Source organism: Camelina sativa, chromosome 19 (genome assembly GCF_030686135.1).
Source record: "Camelina sativa cultivar CO46 ecotype springtype chromosome 19, ASM3068613v1".
Taxonomy (NCBI): Eukaryota; Viridiplantae; Streptophyta; class Magnoliopsida; order Brassicales; family Brassicaceae; genus Camelina; species Camelina sativa.
The window spans coordinates 9,686,961-9,706,395 of NC_141898.1; the positions used below are offsets into that span (position 1 = coordinate 9,686,961).

At 36.5% G+C, this 19,435-nt stretch overlaps 3 protein-coding genes and 1 long non-coding RNA gene across 8 annotated transcripts; 2 read left to right on the forward strand and 2 right to left on the reverse strand.

Annotated features, from left to right (window-relative positions):
- Positions 1-6: 6 nt before the first annotated feature.
- Positions 7-2,916, reverse strand: LOC104765853 (delta(24)-sterol reductase). Of its 2 annotated transcripts, none has more exons than XM_087501762.1 (3): positions 2,729-2,916; positions 732-2,003; positions 7-635 (listed from the first exon to the last, which is right to left on the reverse strand). In XM_087501762.1, exons 2-3 carry the CDS (start codon positions 1,971-1,973, stop codon positions 192-194), a joined length of 1,686 nt encoding a protein of 561 aa, XP_087357888.1. In that variant the 5' UTR covers positions 1,974-2,003; positions 2,729-2,916; the 3' UTR covers positions 7-191. The 2 variants fall into 2 exon arrangements, with proteins under 2 accessions (XP_087357888.1, XP_087357889.1); XM_087501763.1 differs by having other exon boundaries at positions 2,608-2,781.
- Positions 2,917-3,283: 367 nt separating this feature from the next.
- LOC147920365 (uncharacterized) lies at positions 3,284-3,924 on the forward strand. Its single transcript, XR_015590977.1, has 2 exons — positions 3,284-3,416; positions 3,542-3,924. It is a non-coding gene; the product is annotated as an uncharacterized LOC147920365 (long non-coding RNA).
- A 2,714-nt stretch (positions 3,925-6,638) lies between these two features.
- On the reverse strand, positions 6,639-11,680 carry LOC104765854 (uncharacterized). 2 transcript variants are annotated; one of them, XR_015590978.1, is made up of 10 exons: positions 10,359-11,610; positions 9,998-10,239; positions 9,778-9,796; positions 9,245-9,450; positions 8,927-9,036; positions 8,718-8,816; positions 8,276-8,320; positions 7,532-8,015; positions 7,325-7,453; positions 6,639-6,875 (listed from the first exon to the last, which is right to left on the reverse strand). XR_015590978.1 is itself a non-coding variant. In XM_010489632.3 (9 exons), the coding sequence occupies exons 1-8, from the start codon at positions 11,195-11,197 to the stop codon at positions 7,365-7,367; spliced, it is 2,088 nt and encodes a 695-aa protein (XP_010487934.3). In that variant the 5' UTR covers positions 11,198-11,680; the 3' UTR covers positions 6,639-6,875; positions 7,325-7,364. The 2 variants fall into 2 exon arrangements, 1 of the variants encoding a protein (XP_010487934.3); XM_010489632.3 differs by lacking the exon at positions 8,276-8,320 and having other exon boundaries at positions 10,359-11,680.
- Positions 11,681-12,406: 726 nt separating this feature from the next.
- LOC104765855 (pre-mRNA-processing protein 40C) lies at positions 12,407-18,772 on the forward strand. Of its 3 annotated transcripts, none has more exons than XM_087501670.1 (13): positions 12,407-12,900; positions 13,294-13,888; positions 13,965-14,104; positions 14,642-14,679; positions 14,920-15,430; positions 15,825-15,908; positions 16,220-16,360; positions 16,490-16,596; positions 17,132-17,252; positions 17,479-17,619; positions 17,782-17,928; positions 18,032-18,154; positions 18,334-18,772. In XM_087501670.1, coding segments are annotated over exons 4-13 (1,632 nt in total). In that variant the 5' UTR covers positions 12,407-12,900; positions 13,294-13,888; positions 13,965-14,104; positions 14,642-14,677; the 3' UTR covers positions 18,589-18,772. The 3 variants fall into 3 exon arrangements, 2 of the variants coding, with proteins under 2 accessions (XP_087357796.1, XP_010487935.2); XM_010489633.3 differs by having other exon boundaries at positions 12,514-12,900; positions 13,294-13,852; XR_015590919.1 differs by having other exon boundaries at positions 12,578-12,900; positions 13,294-13,852; positions 16,829-17,252.
- The last annotated feature ends 663 nt before the right edge of the window (positions 18,773-19,435 follow it).

Genomic DNA, 19,435 nt, shown 5'->3' on the forward strand with positions numbered 1-19,435 from the left:
CAAAACTGAAAATCTAAAATCCACTCAAACCCATAAGTCAAGCAACAACAACAACAACAACAAGCAAGCAAGCAAACAGCAACAAGAACAATAGTCTTGAAGACACTAAACTGAAAATAGGAAAACACATAACTAGCGATTATAATAATAGTCTCAAGCCACTTTCATCAAACTTGGGGGTTTATTATTACTTAATCTGCCTCGGCGTAAGCAGTTTCGAGATGAGCTTGTTCGGCTTCTCTAACTTCTTTCTCAGTCTTCCTTCCTTTCTTGGACTTGTAGTAAACACTCATGAACGTTCCAACAGCTCTGTACTTCTTGCGGCACTCCTCATACAACTCACCATTAAACATTCTCCAGAAACTCTTCTCGTCGAGCTCAGACACTGCATACTGAGGCTGGAATCCATGGTTCTCGATCAGCCACTTCTCCATCTTACGTACAGCTTCTGATCCATCAAACTGTTCACCTCTTAGAACGGCGCCAGGTGCGTAGTAGACTCCAACGTCAGTGAACATCTGAGCATCTTCTGTGTCTCCTTGTCTGTTCTCGTACTCAAAGCCTGGTTCTGGGTAGATTTGGCCTTTGATTGGCTGCTTGAAGAGTTTGTGTGGGCAAAGCCAAATTGGATACACCTGAAAGAAGTCAAACAAGTCATGAGTTTGTTAATAACATTAAGAGAATCCTTAACTAGTAGATGATAAATCATGATGTAGAGCTTTTAGTTTTACCTCCATTTCGCGGTGAACCCATTCGAGGGCATCACCAACCTTGTAAAGAGGAACAAGCATGTCCTGAATAACATGCATATCATGGTAATAGTTTCTGATAGCTTCACCTTGAGTAGCCTTAAGAAGAGAGACCTTAGGAGGCATCAACCAACCAAAGAGGAACCTAAACCAGAACTGATCACCAAAAGGAAGAATAAGTTTCCCTTCCCAGTACAAGCACCTTGTGTGCCTGTGGTAGTATTCCCTAGTTGGGATGTACTCAACGAACTGTCCCTTTTTCAAAGCGGTCTGTGCATGTTGGTAGAACCACGGCTTGAACCACCATCCCACATTGTTGATTTTGTTACCTTTCTTCTTGGCTTCTTCTTTAGATGCGTATGTTCCAACCATCATCACTCCTTCCGTTGGGTTGTAAACCATGCCTTCAACGAAATCAGGGATTTTTGACTTGTCACCATCTTTTGGTGCGAAAGAATCAATATAACCTTGAGCTAAGGCTTGAAGATCTCCCTTGACTGGTATGTAGGTGAGTCTCATGTACTCCTTGATTGGAATAAGCCTGATCTCAGCAGCTACAAGGAGACCGAGAGTTCCTTGCGACCAGGGGATTGCATAGTAAAGATCGGAATACTCATTATCCCTTGTGGCACGGACAAGTTCCCCATTAGCAAGAACGATCTCGTAAGCCTCAACGGTATCAGCGAACAAACCATAGATGTGAGAGCTTCCTTCAATACCATATCCATTGATGAGTCCACCAACCGTGAGGTCGTCAAGCTCAGCAACAACGGCAAGAGCTAGGTTCATTGGGACGGTGACACGAGAGATCTGTCCCATGTTGACAAGAGGCTCAACTCTAGCAGTCATCTTCTCCTTGTTGATCTCAAGAACGTTACGGAACTCTCCCAAGTCAACCTCGAAATGTCTGGCTCTCTTGTAGTCAACGTTCCTCATTCCCACGGCGATCCACGGCTTACGTGCAGTGCAGACAAGCCCGTCTTTGGCCGCATCCCTATCCTTAAGCCTTTTGACGACTTTCTTGACATTTTCGTCATGTTCCTTCTGGCGTTTCTCAAATGACTTGGACTCCGACCACATGTCCCCGAGGTAGATGAGGAAGTAGAGTGTGGCTGAGAATGGAAGGACGATGAAGATGACAATGATCCATCTGAACTTGACAAAGTAATCAACCCATGTCTTCTTCCTCTTCGGTCTTACAAGTGGTGTCTGAAGATCCGACATGTTGCCGACACTCTCAGATTCCTCTCCTTACTTCATCAAAACAAAAAAACAAACAAAATGTAGTAAGTAAACAAACTTTGAGAACTTTTAAATCCATCATTGTACAACTCAACAAGTCTCAAGAATGTCAAAAAAATATGCTCAAAGTCAAAAAAAAATATCGATAAAAACTATGCTCAAAGTCAACTAAACTTGAGAATTCCAGATCCATCACTTTACAAAAAATCGAGGTGGCTCAAGAAATGGGCACAAATCCACCAGAATGTCAAAAATACACTATAGGTGTTAGTTCCTTGAATCCATAAACATTTATATACATGTGCGTGTGTGTGTGTGTATGCAATTAACTTGAGAACACTATAGTGTTGAGTCCATGAGGGGAAACAGTGAGCTAGTAAACAGAGAGACAAAGAGACATGAAGTTATGCTTAAGACCAAAGTGGTACACTTGTTGAAAGGACAAGGAAACATAAAAGTACTGGATTTTGGTTCTAATCTTTAGATCTACCATATATGGTCTTCCTACAAAGCCATCAAACACAGTATGTCTCAAAAAAAACAAAAGATGCAGAGCAAACTTCGAAACTTTGCTTGAAATTCAAAGACTGAGATGGGTTAAAAACTCAAAACCGACATAGTTCACTGGTAGTAACTGTGTAGCAACTATGGACTAAGCAGTTGGAGAGATCTAACGGACAAAAAGATGAATCAGAGCGACTGTGAGAGAGACAGAGAGAGAGGAAGAGAGAGAGTACCTGAAGAATCCAAAGGATGGAGAGAGAGAGAGGATGAGATGGGGGAAGTGTCTGAAGAGTGAGAGAGAGAGAGAGGATTCTCTTATAATAAACGTGATTCAAGCCAGCCTTGCTTAATTTGCATTTATCGCACAAAACAAGGTGATTACCATTATTATTTTCTTTTACTATTATTAATTATAAAATATACTATTAATTTGATAATTTTCAAATTTCTTTATATGTTAAAATCATTATAATATTTTTCTTGGTTTTGTCTTTTTAATTTTTTTATAAAAAAGCTATAAATATTTGTTGATTTAGCAATTATAATTCAGTCTTTGTTGTAATGTTATCACATGTGTTATGTATAATATTTAGTTATATAGTCAGTTTTATAATATTTAATTAGAAGATTTACTGCTAATAAGTATGTAAAAGAGAATTTAAAGGCAAAAATCTAGCAGTTTTAATTTCTTTTAAATAGGAAAATTACCTTTGTTTAGAAAATAATATTTTCAGTTTTGAGAGGTATCCAAAGACTGCAGTACAAAAACTTATACAGTATATGTGAACATTTGTTTTTCTTTCTATATGCATTTTCAAGGGTAGATTGTATTGAATTTTGTTTTCTAAATGCTAGCTATTAGTGTAGAAGTCTAAATGCTAACTTGTTTTTGTTAATAATGTACCTAAAGCATATGCCAAGGTTTCTAAACTAGCCTATCCAATATTTGTTTATTGGCAAACATGTTTTAATTATTATACAACTTTTCATATCATAATAGCTTACATGAATGCATCTCAACCATTTGGTTTTGATACTTTCTACAGGTGACAGTGGTGGATATGTCATGATTGGAGCAAAACTATTTTGGACACTTATCGGAAAACATTGAAGGTAATTAAAAAAAGAAGTCGTTTTCTAAGGGAATCTGCCACACAATAACAATGTCCATATTTTTCATCAGAATTCAAAATATGAAAATTGTTGGTACCATTTATCAGTACCAACATAATAATGGTAACGAAGAAGAAGAAGCTATCATGTTGTTTATTTGGTTAGAAGGCTCTAAATATCTTACACTATATAACCAATAATTTGCGCTCAGGATCTGCTTGAAAAAAAAATGTTTATTCAGTAAACAGAATAATATCCACTTGAACTATAATTAATTCAATGACTTTTTAAAAAAAATTGGTTACACTTTAAAGTACTCAATTGCTCAAAAAGTTTTTTTTTCTTGTCACAAAAAGTAATTGCTTTTTTTTTTTGTAAAATATGTTTTAAGACAATAATTTACAGGGATGATGGCCTGTTTGAGAGGACATCCAGCTCTAGCAAAATCTCACAAACTATATTTTAATATATTTGAAAATCAGAAGAAACTATATTTTACATATGCCAACTATTCATACTCTCTCTCACATTTACAACTACCAATCATGTTTCAATGGAAGTGTATAGAATCTTTTTCCATTTTCTTTTATTTGAGGAACTACTCTCACTCTTTTTAACTTTAACGTCAATTTTTGTATACAACCCATACATATAGACAAATTTATTAAAACAGCAATTTTTGTTTTATTTTATTTTTGGTCAAACTATTGAAATTTGGTTAATCGAAAATTGGTATGGCATAAAGTACAAGCCAATCAATCAGTGACACCAATATTTATATAATAGATACACCAATTTGTTTGTTTTTTTTTTGACAATAATATATTTTTTTTATTATATTAGTTTTTATTTATAAATCCAAGACAAGACAAGACATTACTGTTTTGGTCCAAAGCAAATAAACGCATGCATCATTTCAGCATCAACAAAATAACCATTTTTGTCCATTTATTTTTTTCTGTACCGATTGAAAAGTACTTAGGAGTGAAGCTAAGCTTGTATTCATCCATTCCTTTCTGAACAAATCAGAATTTTGTATATAATATTTCCTTTAAAAAATAAATCAAAATTAAATAAAAAGTAAAACAAATTAAGAAAATAAATTTTGTATACTTTTAATTAAGAAAAATTAAATATTAGTTTGGTTTAGATTTTACAATTAAACAAAGTTATATATCGGTCTGAATTTATAAATAAGAATTAGAGTTTAGATTTTACAATTAAAACGAAATTATATGTTGGTTGGTTTACAAATGAAGTGGTTAGAGTTTAGATTTTACAATTAGAACAAATTATATGCCGGTTTGGATTTACCAATAATGTGGTTAGGGTTTAGTTTTTACAATTAGTTTGAAATTATACGTCGGTTTACAAATGAAATAATTAGGATTTCGATTTTATAATTCGAACGAAATTATATATCAATTTGGATTTTTTATTTTACAACCATGTATACACGTTTTGTTTCTTTATTTTATAAGAGAAATTTTTATTTTGCAATAATGTATAGACATTTTGTCCGTACTGATTTTACTTCGTAGCTCCATAATTTAAAAAGAATTGTGAACCAACACTTATAATTACTAATAGTGTGATTTATGAAATATTGGAGTGCATAATTAATTAATGACTAAACACTTAATTATATAATTCTATTGAAAATATGTATTATGTTAAAAAGTGGAGAAAGAAAAGGACAAAAGAGAACGGAGAAACCAAAGAAAGAGAGTTGAAGATTAACAAAAACTAAACTATCTAATCTATAAACGAGGACTGTCCACCTCCACATGTGCCTGACGTGATCTCAACTCCTTCACGTGATTTCTCTCCCTCCTTTTTAATACTACTATAATAAAATTAGTGTTATTTATCTCACTTATATTAATCCCTTTTTAACATTGTTTTCTGCACTTCCTTTTCATTACTAATTTTTCTGAAAAAAATCCCATTGTTTAATGCACCCACGATCCCGTTTTAATTTTATAAAACTGGTTTACTTTGTAGTGTTCTTTGATTTGCATAATTCTTCAGATCTAATCGTCCCCTTAACGTGCAATTAAGTAATACATCTCACATCTGGAACACGTTAAATTAAACTGTAGGTTGCATTCGTGTTTAGCATTATATATATATAACCCCCATGATTTGAGCAATATCAATCAATTATTCCAAAAACATAATCTTTTGGTTTTCGTGACTTTTCTTCATTAGACGGATTTATATATTGTTATCGTACTCTGTAAAATTTTAACGGAAACATGTTACTTCAACATTGAAAAGACAATCTTCTCAACAAGAAAACGAGCAGACAATGACATGGATACTTCTTGCGCCTTTGGCTTGTGGTTTAAAGCCCTGAGAAAACAAAATTCATAGACCAAAAGTATTAATATTTCCAACCTGTGTAGCATCAACGAAAATTGCTAAACTAATCCTAGAAAGAAAGGCGATGCAGACATTTCACGGTTTGTTAGATTATTGTAATCTGTAATCTGTAAATTGCTATACGCAAACACCAAAAACAAAAGATTCATTCATATCATAGCTATAGAGGCCTATAGTGTACTGAATTGTGTTCCCTACGTTGCGGGTTGTGCAATGTTAAAATAAAGCAAGGAGTTTAATATCTTCCCTTAACGAGACGGGCTCATAAAGATGAGTTAGATTGGGAAGAAAGGAGATTAGCTAATTATAGGGCCATGAGAACTTTTAAGATCTTCCTAACATGATCTAGCAAGACAAAGATTAATAGCAAATAGGAAACAAACAGAAGATGAAAATGTACCTTGTTTAGACTGCGCATCGACATCCCCATTTTAACTTTTTGTTGCTCCTCCAAAAAAGCATACCAATGGCAGAATATTACAGTTGCTGTATCCAACAACAGGAACAAAACTAGAAGAAGAACAAGAAAAATCTAGGTGAAAAAACTCATTACTACTCCTAAGTGTAAACTTCCACACTTTTCTCAAGCCTACAAGTTGGTGACTGCTAATAGCAGGTGTCTTCGTGCAATGTGTAATGGAATCCTTGCAGAAAAATTAATCTTTATTTGAACAGAGAATAATTGTTCTCATGTACTATAACAAACCATTGGTATACACGTTGATTCACAGTTGTAAGAGATTGGGTGAAATGGACCCTAAAACTTTGTCTCGCCAATAAGCGCCCCTCTTCTACATGCATGCAACAGCATTAGAATGTAAACACAAAACTGTGACCTCGTTATAAGCCATCTCTAAGGCTGAGAAGAGAAAATTAACCAACCTGCCATTAGATAAGAGGCTTTGGTCAGTCATCAACAATAGGACACTAATAAATGCAAACTGCAGAAAAGGACTATGACACATTGAATAGAAGACTCATCAAACCATTGCACAAATTGCACAATCTCTACAAAATACCACACTGGTTTTTACGTTTCTACTGTTAACAGTAATGTCAGGTTCTCATTATCATCTCAATTCAGAAACTTTGGTTCATCATTTTCAACTTAGTGTACATAGTTTTATCTAACTGACAACTCTTTTTCGAGTATATATAAAGCCAAAACAGAAACTACGCCCAGCAAAAATCGATACAGTGATTTCAGTAAAGATTGCAAGGTTGGTTCTCAACTATACGCAGAGATTCCATATATACTCAATGAATTCGACTGATATTGGCGGTTATAGGCAGAACTCACAAAATTTTCATTTCTAGGTTCACAGACTTACTTTGGAAAAATAAATCGCTAGTGATCCATACAACACCATGTTACGGGTTGAAGAAACTTGAGCCGCCCATATTGATAGCAACGAGCGCCAGTACAGAAGTGATTACGCTGAACCACAACAATGCTAATCCTGAAATTACAAAGCTTAATAGTTTTAGAACAAGCAACTATAGAAACAAAATTATCATAAGACAGAGCCTTCATATACCTCCATCACCAATAGAACCTCTATCGGCATTCACATTTTTCACTTCTAAATCTGATATGTCCCCACTGACAGGATCTTTCGGTCGAGATTTTGAGTCCGCCCCAGCCTTTGAAGGAAGTGGTGTCACGCTTGATTCACCATCATCAAGTTTATTGCTCCCAGCTTCTGATGAAACTATGCCTTGAAATTCCTCACTCAAAATCAATGCAGACAGCACGTTCATAAATGACTCTTGATTAATATCATCAGAAGGAATCTTGTCATTCTGCCTAGGTTCTTCCGAATCAGACATTTCATCATCAGAAGCATCTGCATAAGTGGCTTTTGCGTTGCGTTTATCATCTTCTTCATCCTCCACGTATGCTTTGTATGTAAGCCGGAGTAGTATTTCTCCAGCAGATCCCTTTCCGAACAAACTCCAACCACCTCGCAAACTAACAATTTTGTCTGTAGGAACAGTATCTGGCAGTGATTCAAGGTCAACCTGGATGTATAACAAAGTAATAAGGTCATGTAGACAGCAAAATTTGATATTCATCAATTTCCTGGTAATTTATGTAGAGTCGCAGATTAATAGGTAAGCAATTGTGACAATGTTATCAGAGCAGAGGCTGACTACTCAAACTACAGCATCAATAAACAATTATATGTGTTGTCAGGTTTTTGTGCAGAAAACATGTGAAGTGGTTGAATAGAAGCCGGAATTGGAATTGTGCCAAGAATAGCCAAGTGAATAAAGGTGACCTTTCTATACTGACAAGAAGATCAATAACCGATAGGATGCGTAACCTGAACAATGAGGCGCAAACTTTTAATAAGAGGTGTGACATACTCGCATAATACCAGGTACTACTAATACAGCAAAGGCATTGTCATTAGCAACTACTGTTCACCCACTGTTTTTCTTACTCATTCAATCGCATAATTTTACATCATAAATTAACAGCAGGCTGCTATCTTCTTAGCAATGGTGATAGTTCTCAGTCTCATCTTCTCAATTCAAACCCTTTAGTTGAAACATTGTGCAGAGAATAACAGGATGAAATTGGTTCTTGTATTATGAATAACAAACATGAAAAAGCTAGCCACTGAAGTAGACAATCATCATCTTAAGAAATCATTTATGTTAATATATTGAGCTATTCTTTTGCTGATTACAAATAGAAGAAAAAGAAAGGTGATTTACCTCTCCGCTACCAATAGCCATATCGGCAAATCCAAGACAGTCGTTGACTTCAATTTGTAACACTTGCTCTCTAGGATTTGAAACAAGGAATTGGAAGTCCTGACCATATTTTTGATAGATAAATTTTCCATATAATATTAGCAATTTAACAAATTCTGATTCACCACCAGATTATGAATAAGCCATTGAGATATAGTCGGCAGTTCAACCTGATTCCAGATTGGCTGACCAGGAGCCCCAAACACTGTAGTTTGACTGTTCTTTTTACTGCGGATAACTTGATCACCTATTCGTAAAATAACATATGGATCTGTTCTACCTGTTACAAATTATCAAACAAAATGTGATGAATGAAGGAACATGTAAAGTTGATGAAAGAATTCTCTAAATCTGCTATAGCATTAGTATATCTGAGTGCTCAACGAATTCAAATGAACTTAAGGGTGTATATAGACAATACAACAACACAGACTGCTAGAGAACAATGAACTGAAGAAGAAAAAAGCTGTGGAGTGAGTATAACTTACCAGAGAACATGTATGGAAGTTTCTGGGCATTTACAAGAGTAACAGACAGTTCCCCAATAAAATCCTTGTTTCCTTCCTGCATTTCTCCCGATTTTAAGTCTTCTGAAACAGGCCCAACAGCTTTTCCTTTCTGGAAATCCAAGACAATTTTCTTTGGGCGGACAAATAATCGAGGCAAATCTTCTGTCAACAGTTTGGTCAAAAACCTGAGCGAGATAAAGCAAAGTAAGGAGGAAAGAAACTGATATATCCAAAAATCAAGGAGGATAAACAATCAACAGATGACAAATGCTAAAATGAATACCAGTATCTGATGAAAACCATGCAGTATTGCAACTTAATGTAATGCTCCCAAAAATCACAGAAGAAAAGAAAACAAAAATATAGCTAAAAGAAGTTACGAAACTCCTCTCTACGACTATAAACCTCATTTAAACAGGAAACAACTTATCAAGTACAAAGCGCTTCAAGTTAAACCAATCCAGTATTGAACCATTGATTGAAAAAAAAAAGTAAGGACCGGCAAGACTTACATTGATAAAAGAGGAATTCCTGATGTCATCATCCAAAGCATTCATGCAAAAAAAAGACGAAAATGATATGAGCAAGTGATAATGTACATCGTCGTAAAACTAGAGGAGATGTCCTTCCACATTATTCTGGGATAGTTAATAGTATAACCTTCCACATTATATATGGTCAACAACTTAACAATCACCAAATAAATGATCGTGTATTATGATTAACTCATACCCATTACATTAAACAATCGGAATGGTGCAAGCTCAAATTTGATCTTTGGAAGTGATACAAAAGCCCATGATGCTGCTCCAACCCAAGGCGCAGAGGGAATCAATCTTAATTTAACCCATAGCTCACCGTCAATGTCAAAATCCCGAATGCCGACTGGCACGACTACTGGAATAATACCAAATTTTAAAGAGAGCTTTAACAACATCCGAGCACCACCAGTATACCGAAGACCAATCTGGTACCTATAAGAAGAAAAACGAGAGCATAAGCAACCTTCAACTGAACCGTGAAAAATGGGATTATTACCTAACATATGAGAGACCAAGTATCATAGACAATAGCAACAAGGTACAAAACTTACTGCAAGTCATTGACACGGCGAGATGTCCTCCTCTCAACATTTCTAACAGACAAAGGCTCATCCCCAAGAGAGAACTGCTTGATCTCAACTCTCTGCACATAATCCGGCTTCTTCAGGTCATCAATAACTGGTTGCAACAATCCAACAAGCCAATTCTCAATCCCACCTCTATAAACTTTCCAGAGCTTCACCACCACCATGTTAACCCACTCCACAGACTCTTTCCTTTGCAAATCCTTCTCAAGGGACAAAGAGAAGCTCGTGGGAACCTGTGGCCAGTGCCCAACTCCTCTTTCCCCTACGTCATTGCTCATCTGTCTCCGCCTCTTTCTCCACGTCCATAGCTTATCACAAAGAACACCAACAAAGAAGAAGAACGCGAACAGACCAATAGCATCACGACTAATCGGTGGTGATGGGAGTGGATGGATTGTACCTAGCTGAGTCCTGAGCTTATCCACAATCGGGTCTTCTCTAAAGCTAGTGAAATTGTTTCTGTCACCCTGAATTACAGACTCCTGAGATTCTTCTTCTTCATCCTCGAATTCATTGGAAAAACGAGTGACCACAAGACTCCTTGAAGCTCTTCTCGCTGAATCCGCTAATCCTATATTCTTCGCATCGCTACTGCGAATTCCGCTGGAAACAAACCTCAAATTCGAATTAGAATTCGCCGCGTGAACTCTGAACTTCCGACGGAGGACCCGTCTCTTCGCGAATCCATCGCAGAACACAATCAGGCCGCCGTGGTCTAATTTAGAGCACGGACATAACATACGGCGAGACACATAAGCGTGGGACAAATCGAAACGAGGACAAGAAGAAGATTGTAGAATCATTATTCACCAGAAACTCCACGCAAGTGAACCTAATTGACGCATCTCTCCGCCGATAACACAGCCAGAACACACATACACAATAACGAATGTCTGACAGCTATAGTATCGTTAACACTGAACACAACACGGTAGCAGAGAAGCCTGTGACCCACTTAGGGTTTCAGATAAGAAAAATCAAATCGAGAAGGTTCGAAAAGAATAGAGACAAGGCAGGGAGAGATTGCAGAAGATTGAAGAATGCAGTGATCGGTGGAGAGTCTATCGTCGTATCGTGCCCTTTTGTTTGTTTTGTACCTATGCGACCCAGCAGAAGAATATGCGACTTATATAATAAAAGCCCCTCTCAAGTCTCAATGCTTGCTGTTTTTTTTTTGTGGAACGCGTTATTAAAATAAATTGTATTCCCTGTTCTTATTGGTAAATGGGCTACTCATTCTTAATCTGGTCTATCATCAGTTCAATACGTTATAGAAAATCTTGGGTATCGTATTGGTATCTTGAGAGGTCGGCGACCTAACTAGTTCGTAATACTTTGCTTATTGGATTCTTCCACGTTTGGGTCGGAGTCGGCACCTCAGCCACACTTTTATGTCCTTTTTACAATTAAAAAAACAAAACATATACTAAGAAAATGGCTTTTAAAGAGGAATTAGCTAATGGCCCAGATTCCTCCGACCCTCCCGACCATAGCGAGTGGTAGGTGTGAATACATGTTCTCACTTCTCAGTCAGAAATATGATTGAAAGATACGGTTTAATAAATAAAACTAAAAGGGTTGACGTTGAAATCGAACGGCTACTAATTGTTTGAAAAAAATTGATTCAGTTTTTATGATTCGATCGTCTATATTCCTTAACTACATAGTGAACCCATCGTTGACTAATTTTTGGTGGTATAATGATTGATTTACCTATGTGAAAATAATACCAATCATAAATTGACTATTGTGATTGCTTACAAGTTACAACGAGAGAAAAATTTGACGTTCCATTCCGTACATTCCGAAATTAATTTGAGCTACGGCTGATCTCTTGGTTATAAAAAGAACCATGTTTATCAAGTGTTGTTTTCTTTTGTCATTGCAATTCTCATGCTCAGTCAACTTTCGATCATTCTCAAGTTTGAATAGGCTTTTCTATACGCTTTTTGAATTAAAATAAAATAAAATAAAATAAAACATGAACAACGTGCGCAGTCATATAGTAACATAGTGTACGTACAAGGAAACACACTTAGCGGTGGGTCAAATAAAAAAATATGGGCTAATTCATAAATTGATCTTAAAATATAAGGTTTATTCCGGTAAATAATAAAACACATCCTTCCTTCTTTTTTTTTTTCCCTCGGAACGTAAAATCTCAGCCGTCCATCGTTTCAATCATCCTACGACTATCTATACCGTCGGCTGAAGTACGTCCTCTCCTGAATCGGGGAACATCGACTTGTGTGATTCCTCCCTCCACGCTCCTAAACCCTAGCTTCTTCATTCGCCCGGCGATTTCTTGTTGGCGACTGTTACTTGATACCGCTACATATCTACTCCGATGCAAGGGGATAATTCAACGGAGCCGCCGTATACGACGACGGCATCTACTGGGCAGGGTATATCCGTCCGTCCTCCTCCAAGTGGTCCAGTCTTAGCCAATGCTTCGAGCGTCTCTCCAGGAATTCAATCGGAGCTGAAGGAGCAACCCTCTATGTCTGTATGTTGTTCAATGCTCAATTCTGATTGTTTACATTATCTTGTTCATCTCGTATGCTGTTAAACTCCTAGAGAGGCTTTATCTTGGTTCTAGTTCTTGTTTTTGATGTGGTTTTGGGTAGAACCTTATACAAGAACGTGTGGTATACTGAGTTATAGAAGGATTCTTTAATAATTAGATGAATTCATGTCTTTACACCAGCTATGAAAATCTTTCTCGCTTATTGAGTATCGAAGTTTTGGGTCATTTTGCTTAAATTCACTAATAGACTTTGTCATGGTTTAACCTTGTTTGGTATATGCTTTGAGCTCAGGCTGATTTATCTGTATTCAGGTCATTTCCTTTTAGTCTCTAGATTAGTTCCCTGATGTATTTTTTTTTGCTGTTGTGCAGATTGCTAATACAGGTTTTGTCTCTCAGTCAGTTCCGTCTCCTGTTACTGCACAATGGAGTTCCAATGCAGCTGCCTCCTCAAATGTTAATCTCATAACTCAAGCTTCGCCCATGCTACAAAATCTGCCTTTTGGTAGACCAGGAACACTTGCCCCTCCTGGACTAATGATATCTCCGCCTGCTTTTCTTGGTTCCAACCCTTTTTCTACAACTCCAAGACCCGGGATGTCTGGAGGTCCTCCGCAAATCAACCCTTTTAATCATCCGCACATGTATCCTCCATATCACTCACAGCCTACAATGCCTGGAGCGCCTCAAGGAGTGTGGTTGCAGCCCCCTCCTATGGGTGGTATTCCCAGGGCACCATTTCTTTCACATCCTACTCCCTTTCCTGGTTCATATCCATTTCCAGTTCGTGGAATCTCTCCTAACGTACCATATTCTGGTTCTCAACCTCTTGGTGCCATTCCTATGGGAAGTCTTGGCAACGTTCATGCACTACCAGGTCATCAGCTTGATAAATCTTCCGGACAAAAGACAGAAGCACTCTCAGGAATCGGTATGCTCGAGGTTTCATGATAGATTACTGATCCATGTAAGAGCTGTTTGACCTTAATGGTTATTCTATGTAGTCTACATACCCTTTATCAGGATCATCTTGTATTTTGCAGATGACAGAGCTGGGACTCAACCAGTAGGGAATCGGTTGGATGCCTGGACTGCACATAAATCAGAAACAGGAGTACTTTACTATTATAATTCCGTTACAGGGCAATCGACCTACGAAAAGCCTCCTGGTTTTGGAGGGGAGGTGAGTATAGCTGACTACATAGCTTGTTCATTAGTATGTCTATTCCATACGCAATTGATATCATATCCGGGCTATTTCCCTTCACGACATGTCACTTAGGAGAGTTCGTGTCTATAATAGGTATTTGCATTTTTGGTATTTGTGTCAAAGTTTTAAAATGTCGGACTTTGATTTAGATTGTTTTGAAAGTCCTAGATGTCATATGTTCATTAGCTGCTGAAAATTCTCTATTTTCTGTGACTTATATTTGGTATCCAAATTTGGTTTACATATACTACCACAGTTGTGAAGTTGCTTAAGATTGTCGAGTTACATTATTGCAGTAATCTTGTTGTAAGAGCATCTGATTTGTTTCAAAGTCCAGTTTAAGTTATTCACAGGCCGTATATATGGTTTTCTTGCGATTTGATGCTACTGCAGATGAAGGATATTTGTCTGATTTTACCTTGATAATGCATGCACATTATCTTCATGTTGCCCTAATCCTTAGAGTTTTTAAGCAATTTCTAATCTATACTTTTTTCTTAACTTTTGCAGCCTGATAAAGTGCTGGTGCAGCCAATTCCTGTATCTATGTGAGTTCTCAGATTTAGACTTTCTATGATAAAATTTGTTGTCATATTTTTATTGATACATGTTAGATTGGTTATGTGTGAGACATTATATCGTTTTATTACTCGTGTATGAATCTTGTACTAGGTCGCCAACTATCTCATTCCCATGAAATCAATAAATTTATGTTTTGTTAAGTAACGTCCAGCCTGCTAAAGTATGTACAGCTTATACAGATCTCATTTGACTTGTACCGAATGTAGGGAGAATTTACCTGGGACGGATTGGGCTCTTGTGTCCACAAATGACGGCAAAAAGTATTACTACAACAATAAAACAAAGGTTAGCAGTTGGCAAATTCCGGCAGAGGTGAAAGATTTGGGGAAGAAACCGGAGGAGAGGGCTGTGGAGAGTTTAGCTTCTGTGCCTAGTACTGATTTAACTGAAAAGGGTTCTGATCAAGCAAGTTTGAGCGCACCTGCTATTATCAATGGAGGCCGGGATGCTGCATCTCTAAAAACTACAAATTTTGGTTCGTCTGCACTGGATTTAGTTAAAAAGAAACTACATGATTCGGGAGTGCCTGTCTCATCTACGACAACATCTGAAGCAAATGGTGGTAAAGAAATTGAGGTCACACCAAGTGGAGAAATTGGAAACGGTTCGGGTAAGGTAAATGATGCTCCTGAAGCTGGTGACCTTTCTGATTCTTCTTCAGATTCCGAAGATGAAGATAGTGGACCATCGAAGGAAGAGTATTTCAAAAAGTTTAAGGTACTGTAGCCTGGATCTGTAAATAGCGCTTGCGATAGTTTTATTTGTCTTTTTCGATGTTGGGTGTGGTATATATATCTTTTATCATGTTTTCTTTTAATTTAGCCATTCAGATGCATCTGATTAAAAGCATTCTAGAGAAGAAGAGAATATCTTGAATTGAAATTTTCCTCTGTAGATGGATCTTGTTGGTATATCAGGATGTCATACTGCTTTGCATGTTTCAAGCATTGAAAATTTCGTATATGGATCTTGTTGAAATATTGGAATGTCGTAATTCTTTGCATGTTTAATTATCATTGATAATGGTGCCAACTTTTGGTGGAAAACATGAAATTATCCAAATTGAAGTTTATTTTCTAATATCTTGTTCCTTATTACTGTATCCTGGCAGGAAATGCTGAAAGAGAAAGGAATAGCACCGTTTTCTAAATGGGAGAAGGAATTGCCAAAAATTATCTTTGACCCTCGCTTTAAGGTGTGTCAAACCTAAAGATCGACACCATATTTTGATTTCACGTCTATGTTTCTTTCCTTGGATTCGCTTGTGACTTGTACATTTCCAGTTAATTCTTTGCAATATTAGCTACGTAAAGGTTTGACGGTTTAGAGCCATTATGCTTTATTGCTTATCCACCCCACCCAGAAACATTGTGATGCTGAGGAACTAGTGATGTGTTAATTTTAAAATTTTCCTATCATTTCGTTTTTTTTCAAGCAATACCAAGTCAATCTGTTAGTAGACTTTTTAATCATGTATTTATATGGGGAGTTCATTTTTTCTTTCAGGCAATACCAAGTCATTCTGTTAGAAGATCTTTGTTCGAGCAGTACGTAAAGACACGCGCTGAAGAAGAACGTAGGGAAAAGCGTGCTGCTCATAAGGCAGCTATTGAAGGTTTCAGGCAGTTGCTGGATGAAGCGTCTACGGTAAATCATTTTAATGAACTGAATTTATTTTTACTTTGGATGTCCTTAAACATTATTATTATTTGGTTTGGGATGTTCTCAATTTCTATATCTCTTGTGGGAATTTATTATCATCCTGATTTTTTCCAGGACATTGATCAACACACTGATTATCGTGCTTTTAAAAAGAAATGGGGGAATGATCTCCGGTTCGAAGCACTTGAGCGGAAGGAACGGGAGGCTTTGCTGAAAGAAAGGTACCAATCTATATCTTGCGATCATATATTATGTATGTTAAAAAGTTTTCTTATAACCTTAAATTTTATACTGGATGTGTCTTTCCCTGTTGCTTTGTTTTTTTTTTTTTTTTTTTGGTTCTAGAGAAGGATTTCTCTAATGCTTATTATGTTCTCTTTGACTAGTTTGTTAGATGTGTGACTGGTTCATACAGAGTGCTCACAGATAATCCTGGGTTTGTTGATTGTGCAGGCAGCCATGCTTTATTTCCCTCACATTTTATTTAAGAGGCGACTTATAGTTTTTCATGTAATTTGTATCTGTATTCTATCTATCACAATTGTTGTGATAGTAAACAACTTCACTGTTTCTTAAAAAACAATTAAAAGTTTCTAACGAACATGTTTACTTTCTTAGTGTAATTGCTTGTAACTGCAGTGCATATTTTTTCGGAAAGTTTTTACCTGTACAATTGACATGCCCGTTATGGGTTTTTTGAGTGTCTTATAGTTATTTTCTGTCTTGGCTCTTATATTTTCCCTGTTTATGTTGCAGAGTCCTTTCTTTGAAACGGACTGCTGAACAAAAGGCACAAGAAATTCGCTCAGCTGCTGCCTCTGATTTTAAGACAATGCTACGTGAAAGAGAAGTACCAATAAATTCACATTGGTCCAAGGTAGGTAGCAGATTTTTGTTTCTACCCTTTGCAAATAAGAGGACAGTCTCGAAATTTTCAGGAACTTATGCTGTTTCAGGAAATTATAATATTTACTTGTCAAAGTAACTAGTATTAATTTTATGTGTCTCATCTCTTCTATAATTCATCCTTTGATTGGCACCATTTATAACTGGTTAGCATACTACTACAACCTAGATGATATTTTTCTCTCCTGTTTTGTTAGGTGAAGGATAGTCTGAGAAATGAACCAAGATATAGATCCGTTGCGCACGAGGACAGAGAGGTTTTTTATAATGAATACATTGCTGAGCTAAAAGCTGCGAGAAGGGGAGATGATCATGAGATGAAAGCCAGAGACGAAGAGGTAAATTAACATTGGATACAAAGTTATTTGCAGATACAAAAATTTTGGATCTCTTTTGTTTTTGTTTCTGGAATACGACATAAAAATGATGATTTTTCTGGCTATAAATGGGGGAAACTATATAGACACATGTATAAACGTCTTTGTGATTCCTGAATTCAGGACAAACTGAGAGAACGGGAGCGTGAGTTGCGGAAACGCAAAGAAAGAGAAGTGCAAGAGGTGGAAAGAGTACGACAAAAAATTAGAAGGAAAGAGGCAAGCTCCTCTTATCAAGCTTTGTTAGTGGAGAAAATCAGAGACCCTGAGGTATTTCTACTTCTTTTACGTAGCCATCTAAAGATAGTTTCTTAACTCTGTGGGAATTCTGATTGGTCAATCTTTCTTTGCTACCTTCTTCAACATCTGTAAGGCATCCTGGACGGAATCTAAGCCAAAACTTGAGAGGGATCCGCAAAAACGCGCCTCTAATCCAGATTTAGATCCTGCTGATAAAGAGAGGCTATTCCGTGATCACGTTAAGTCATTGTATGAGGTACATGTACTACTCATCTGTAAACCTTACCGAATTAAACTTCCAGCATTTTGCTGCATTAAGATCAGAACAAAACTGAAGACGTTTTTCGTCTTCTCTCCTATTGTCTTCTCTCCTTTTTGGGTATATATACTTTGGTTGCCTATTTCATCTAATCAACTTTTAATTGTGTTTCACAGCGATGTGTTCATGACTTCAAAGCTCTTCTAGTTGAAGCCTTGTCATCTGAAACTGCTTCTCAACCAACAGAAGACGGAAAGACTGTTCTTAATTCTTGGTCAACGGCTAAACAAGTGCTAAAACCCGATATCCGCTACAGCAAAATGCCGAGGGATGATAGGGAAGCCTTCTGGCGCCGATATGCTGAGGACGTCTCGAGGAAACAGAAACAAGAAAACTATCAAGAGGAGAAACATAGAGATTACAAGAGCTAAAAACCGTAGATCAATAGGCTTGATATATTGTGAAAATAGATTCTGTCATGTTGGTTCTTTTCCTGTCTAAGTTTTGTTTTGATTAACTGAAAAAATGATTTAGTTCGTTTGATGTTTTCTACTTAAATTTTTCTGAACAGTATTGTTTTTTTTAGTCAAAATATATGATTTGGTAAGATCTTAAGATTTGTTTTTGCTTTGTCCCAAACTCCCAATAATCTAAGGTTTCGACTTTCGAGATGGAAAAAATTATGAAGATCTAAACAGTTTGCTTTGAGAACTGTCGAGATTTACTAAACATTTTTTCTCAAAATTATTGAAAATATCAAATCAAACTACTGTTAATAGTTAGTCTAGGAAAAAATATGATACTTTTAGATAAATCATTTTTACTACAATTCGGTCTATTTGGTGAGACTTATATTTTTGTGCGAACAAAAAACTAAAAATCTATATAGTACGTTTTGGTAAATTGTACAAAGTGGGCATGTTAGGATATGACAGTTTCCTGGTTTAATCTCAATATTCATGAATAAATTTCATTTTCAAGAATATCAAATCTGGAGCTGGAGGGCATGTGACGTATATAGCCAAGAAAATATTTTCTCCCGTGATTTGATTTTCAATTGTTTTGTATACAATGCCTGATATTGAAAGGCCAACTTGATGATTTAATAGCTTCTTTCGATCAGCATTTTCAATATTTTTTTTCCCGAGTGTATTATTATATAGAACCGGAAATTCCAAGTTGAAGTTTACAGTATATAGTCGTTTTCTGTACTTTGTGATGTGATTTTGCAGTGACTAAAGAAAATTATAATGAAAACTGATCTTACTTTCTAGATCC

What these genes read in the sequence shown, in the direction of transcription:
- LOC104765854 (XM_010489632.3), bottom strand. Translation starts at nt 11,197, where the DNA reads ATGATTCTACAATCTTCTTCTTGTCCTCGTTTCGATTTGTCCCACGCT. An exon ending in ACTTCCATACATGTTCTCTG is followed by an intron (nt 9,037 to 9,244) that starts GTAAGTTATACT and finishes AATTTGTAACAG; the next exon opens with GTAGAACAGATCCATATGTT. An exon ending in GTCAGCCAATCTGGAATCAG is followed by an intron (nt 8,817 to 8,926) that starts GTTGAACTGCCG and finishes AAATATGGTCAG; the next exon opens with GACTTCCAATTCCTTGTTTC.
- LOC104765853 (XM_087501762.1), bottom strand. Translation starts at nt 1,973, where the DNA reads ATGTCGGATCTTCAGACACCACTTGTAAGACCGAAGAGGAAGAAGACA. An exon ending in GGGTTCACCGCGAAATGGAG is followed by an intron (nt 636 to 731) that starts GTAAAACTAAAA and finishes GACTTCTTTCAG; the next exon opens with GTGTATCCAATTTGGCTTTG.
- LOC104765855 (XM_010489633.3), top strand. Translation starts at nt 12,742, where the DNA reads ATGCAAGGGGATAATTCAACGGAGCCGCCGTATACGACGACGGCATCT. An exon ending in AGAAGCACTCTCAGGAATCG is followed by an intron (nt 13,853 to 13,964) that starts GTATGCTCGAGG and finishes TGTATTTTGCAG; the next exon opens with ATGACAGAGCTGGGACTCAA. An exon ending in CTCCTGGTTTTGGAGGGGAG is followed by an intron (nt 14,105 to 14,641) that starts GTGAGTATAGCT and finishes TAACTTTTGCAG; the next exon opens with CCTGATAAAGTGCTGGTGCA.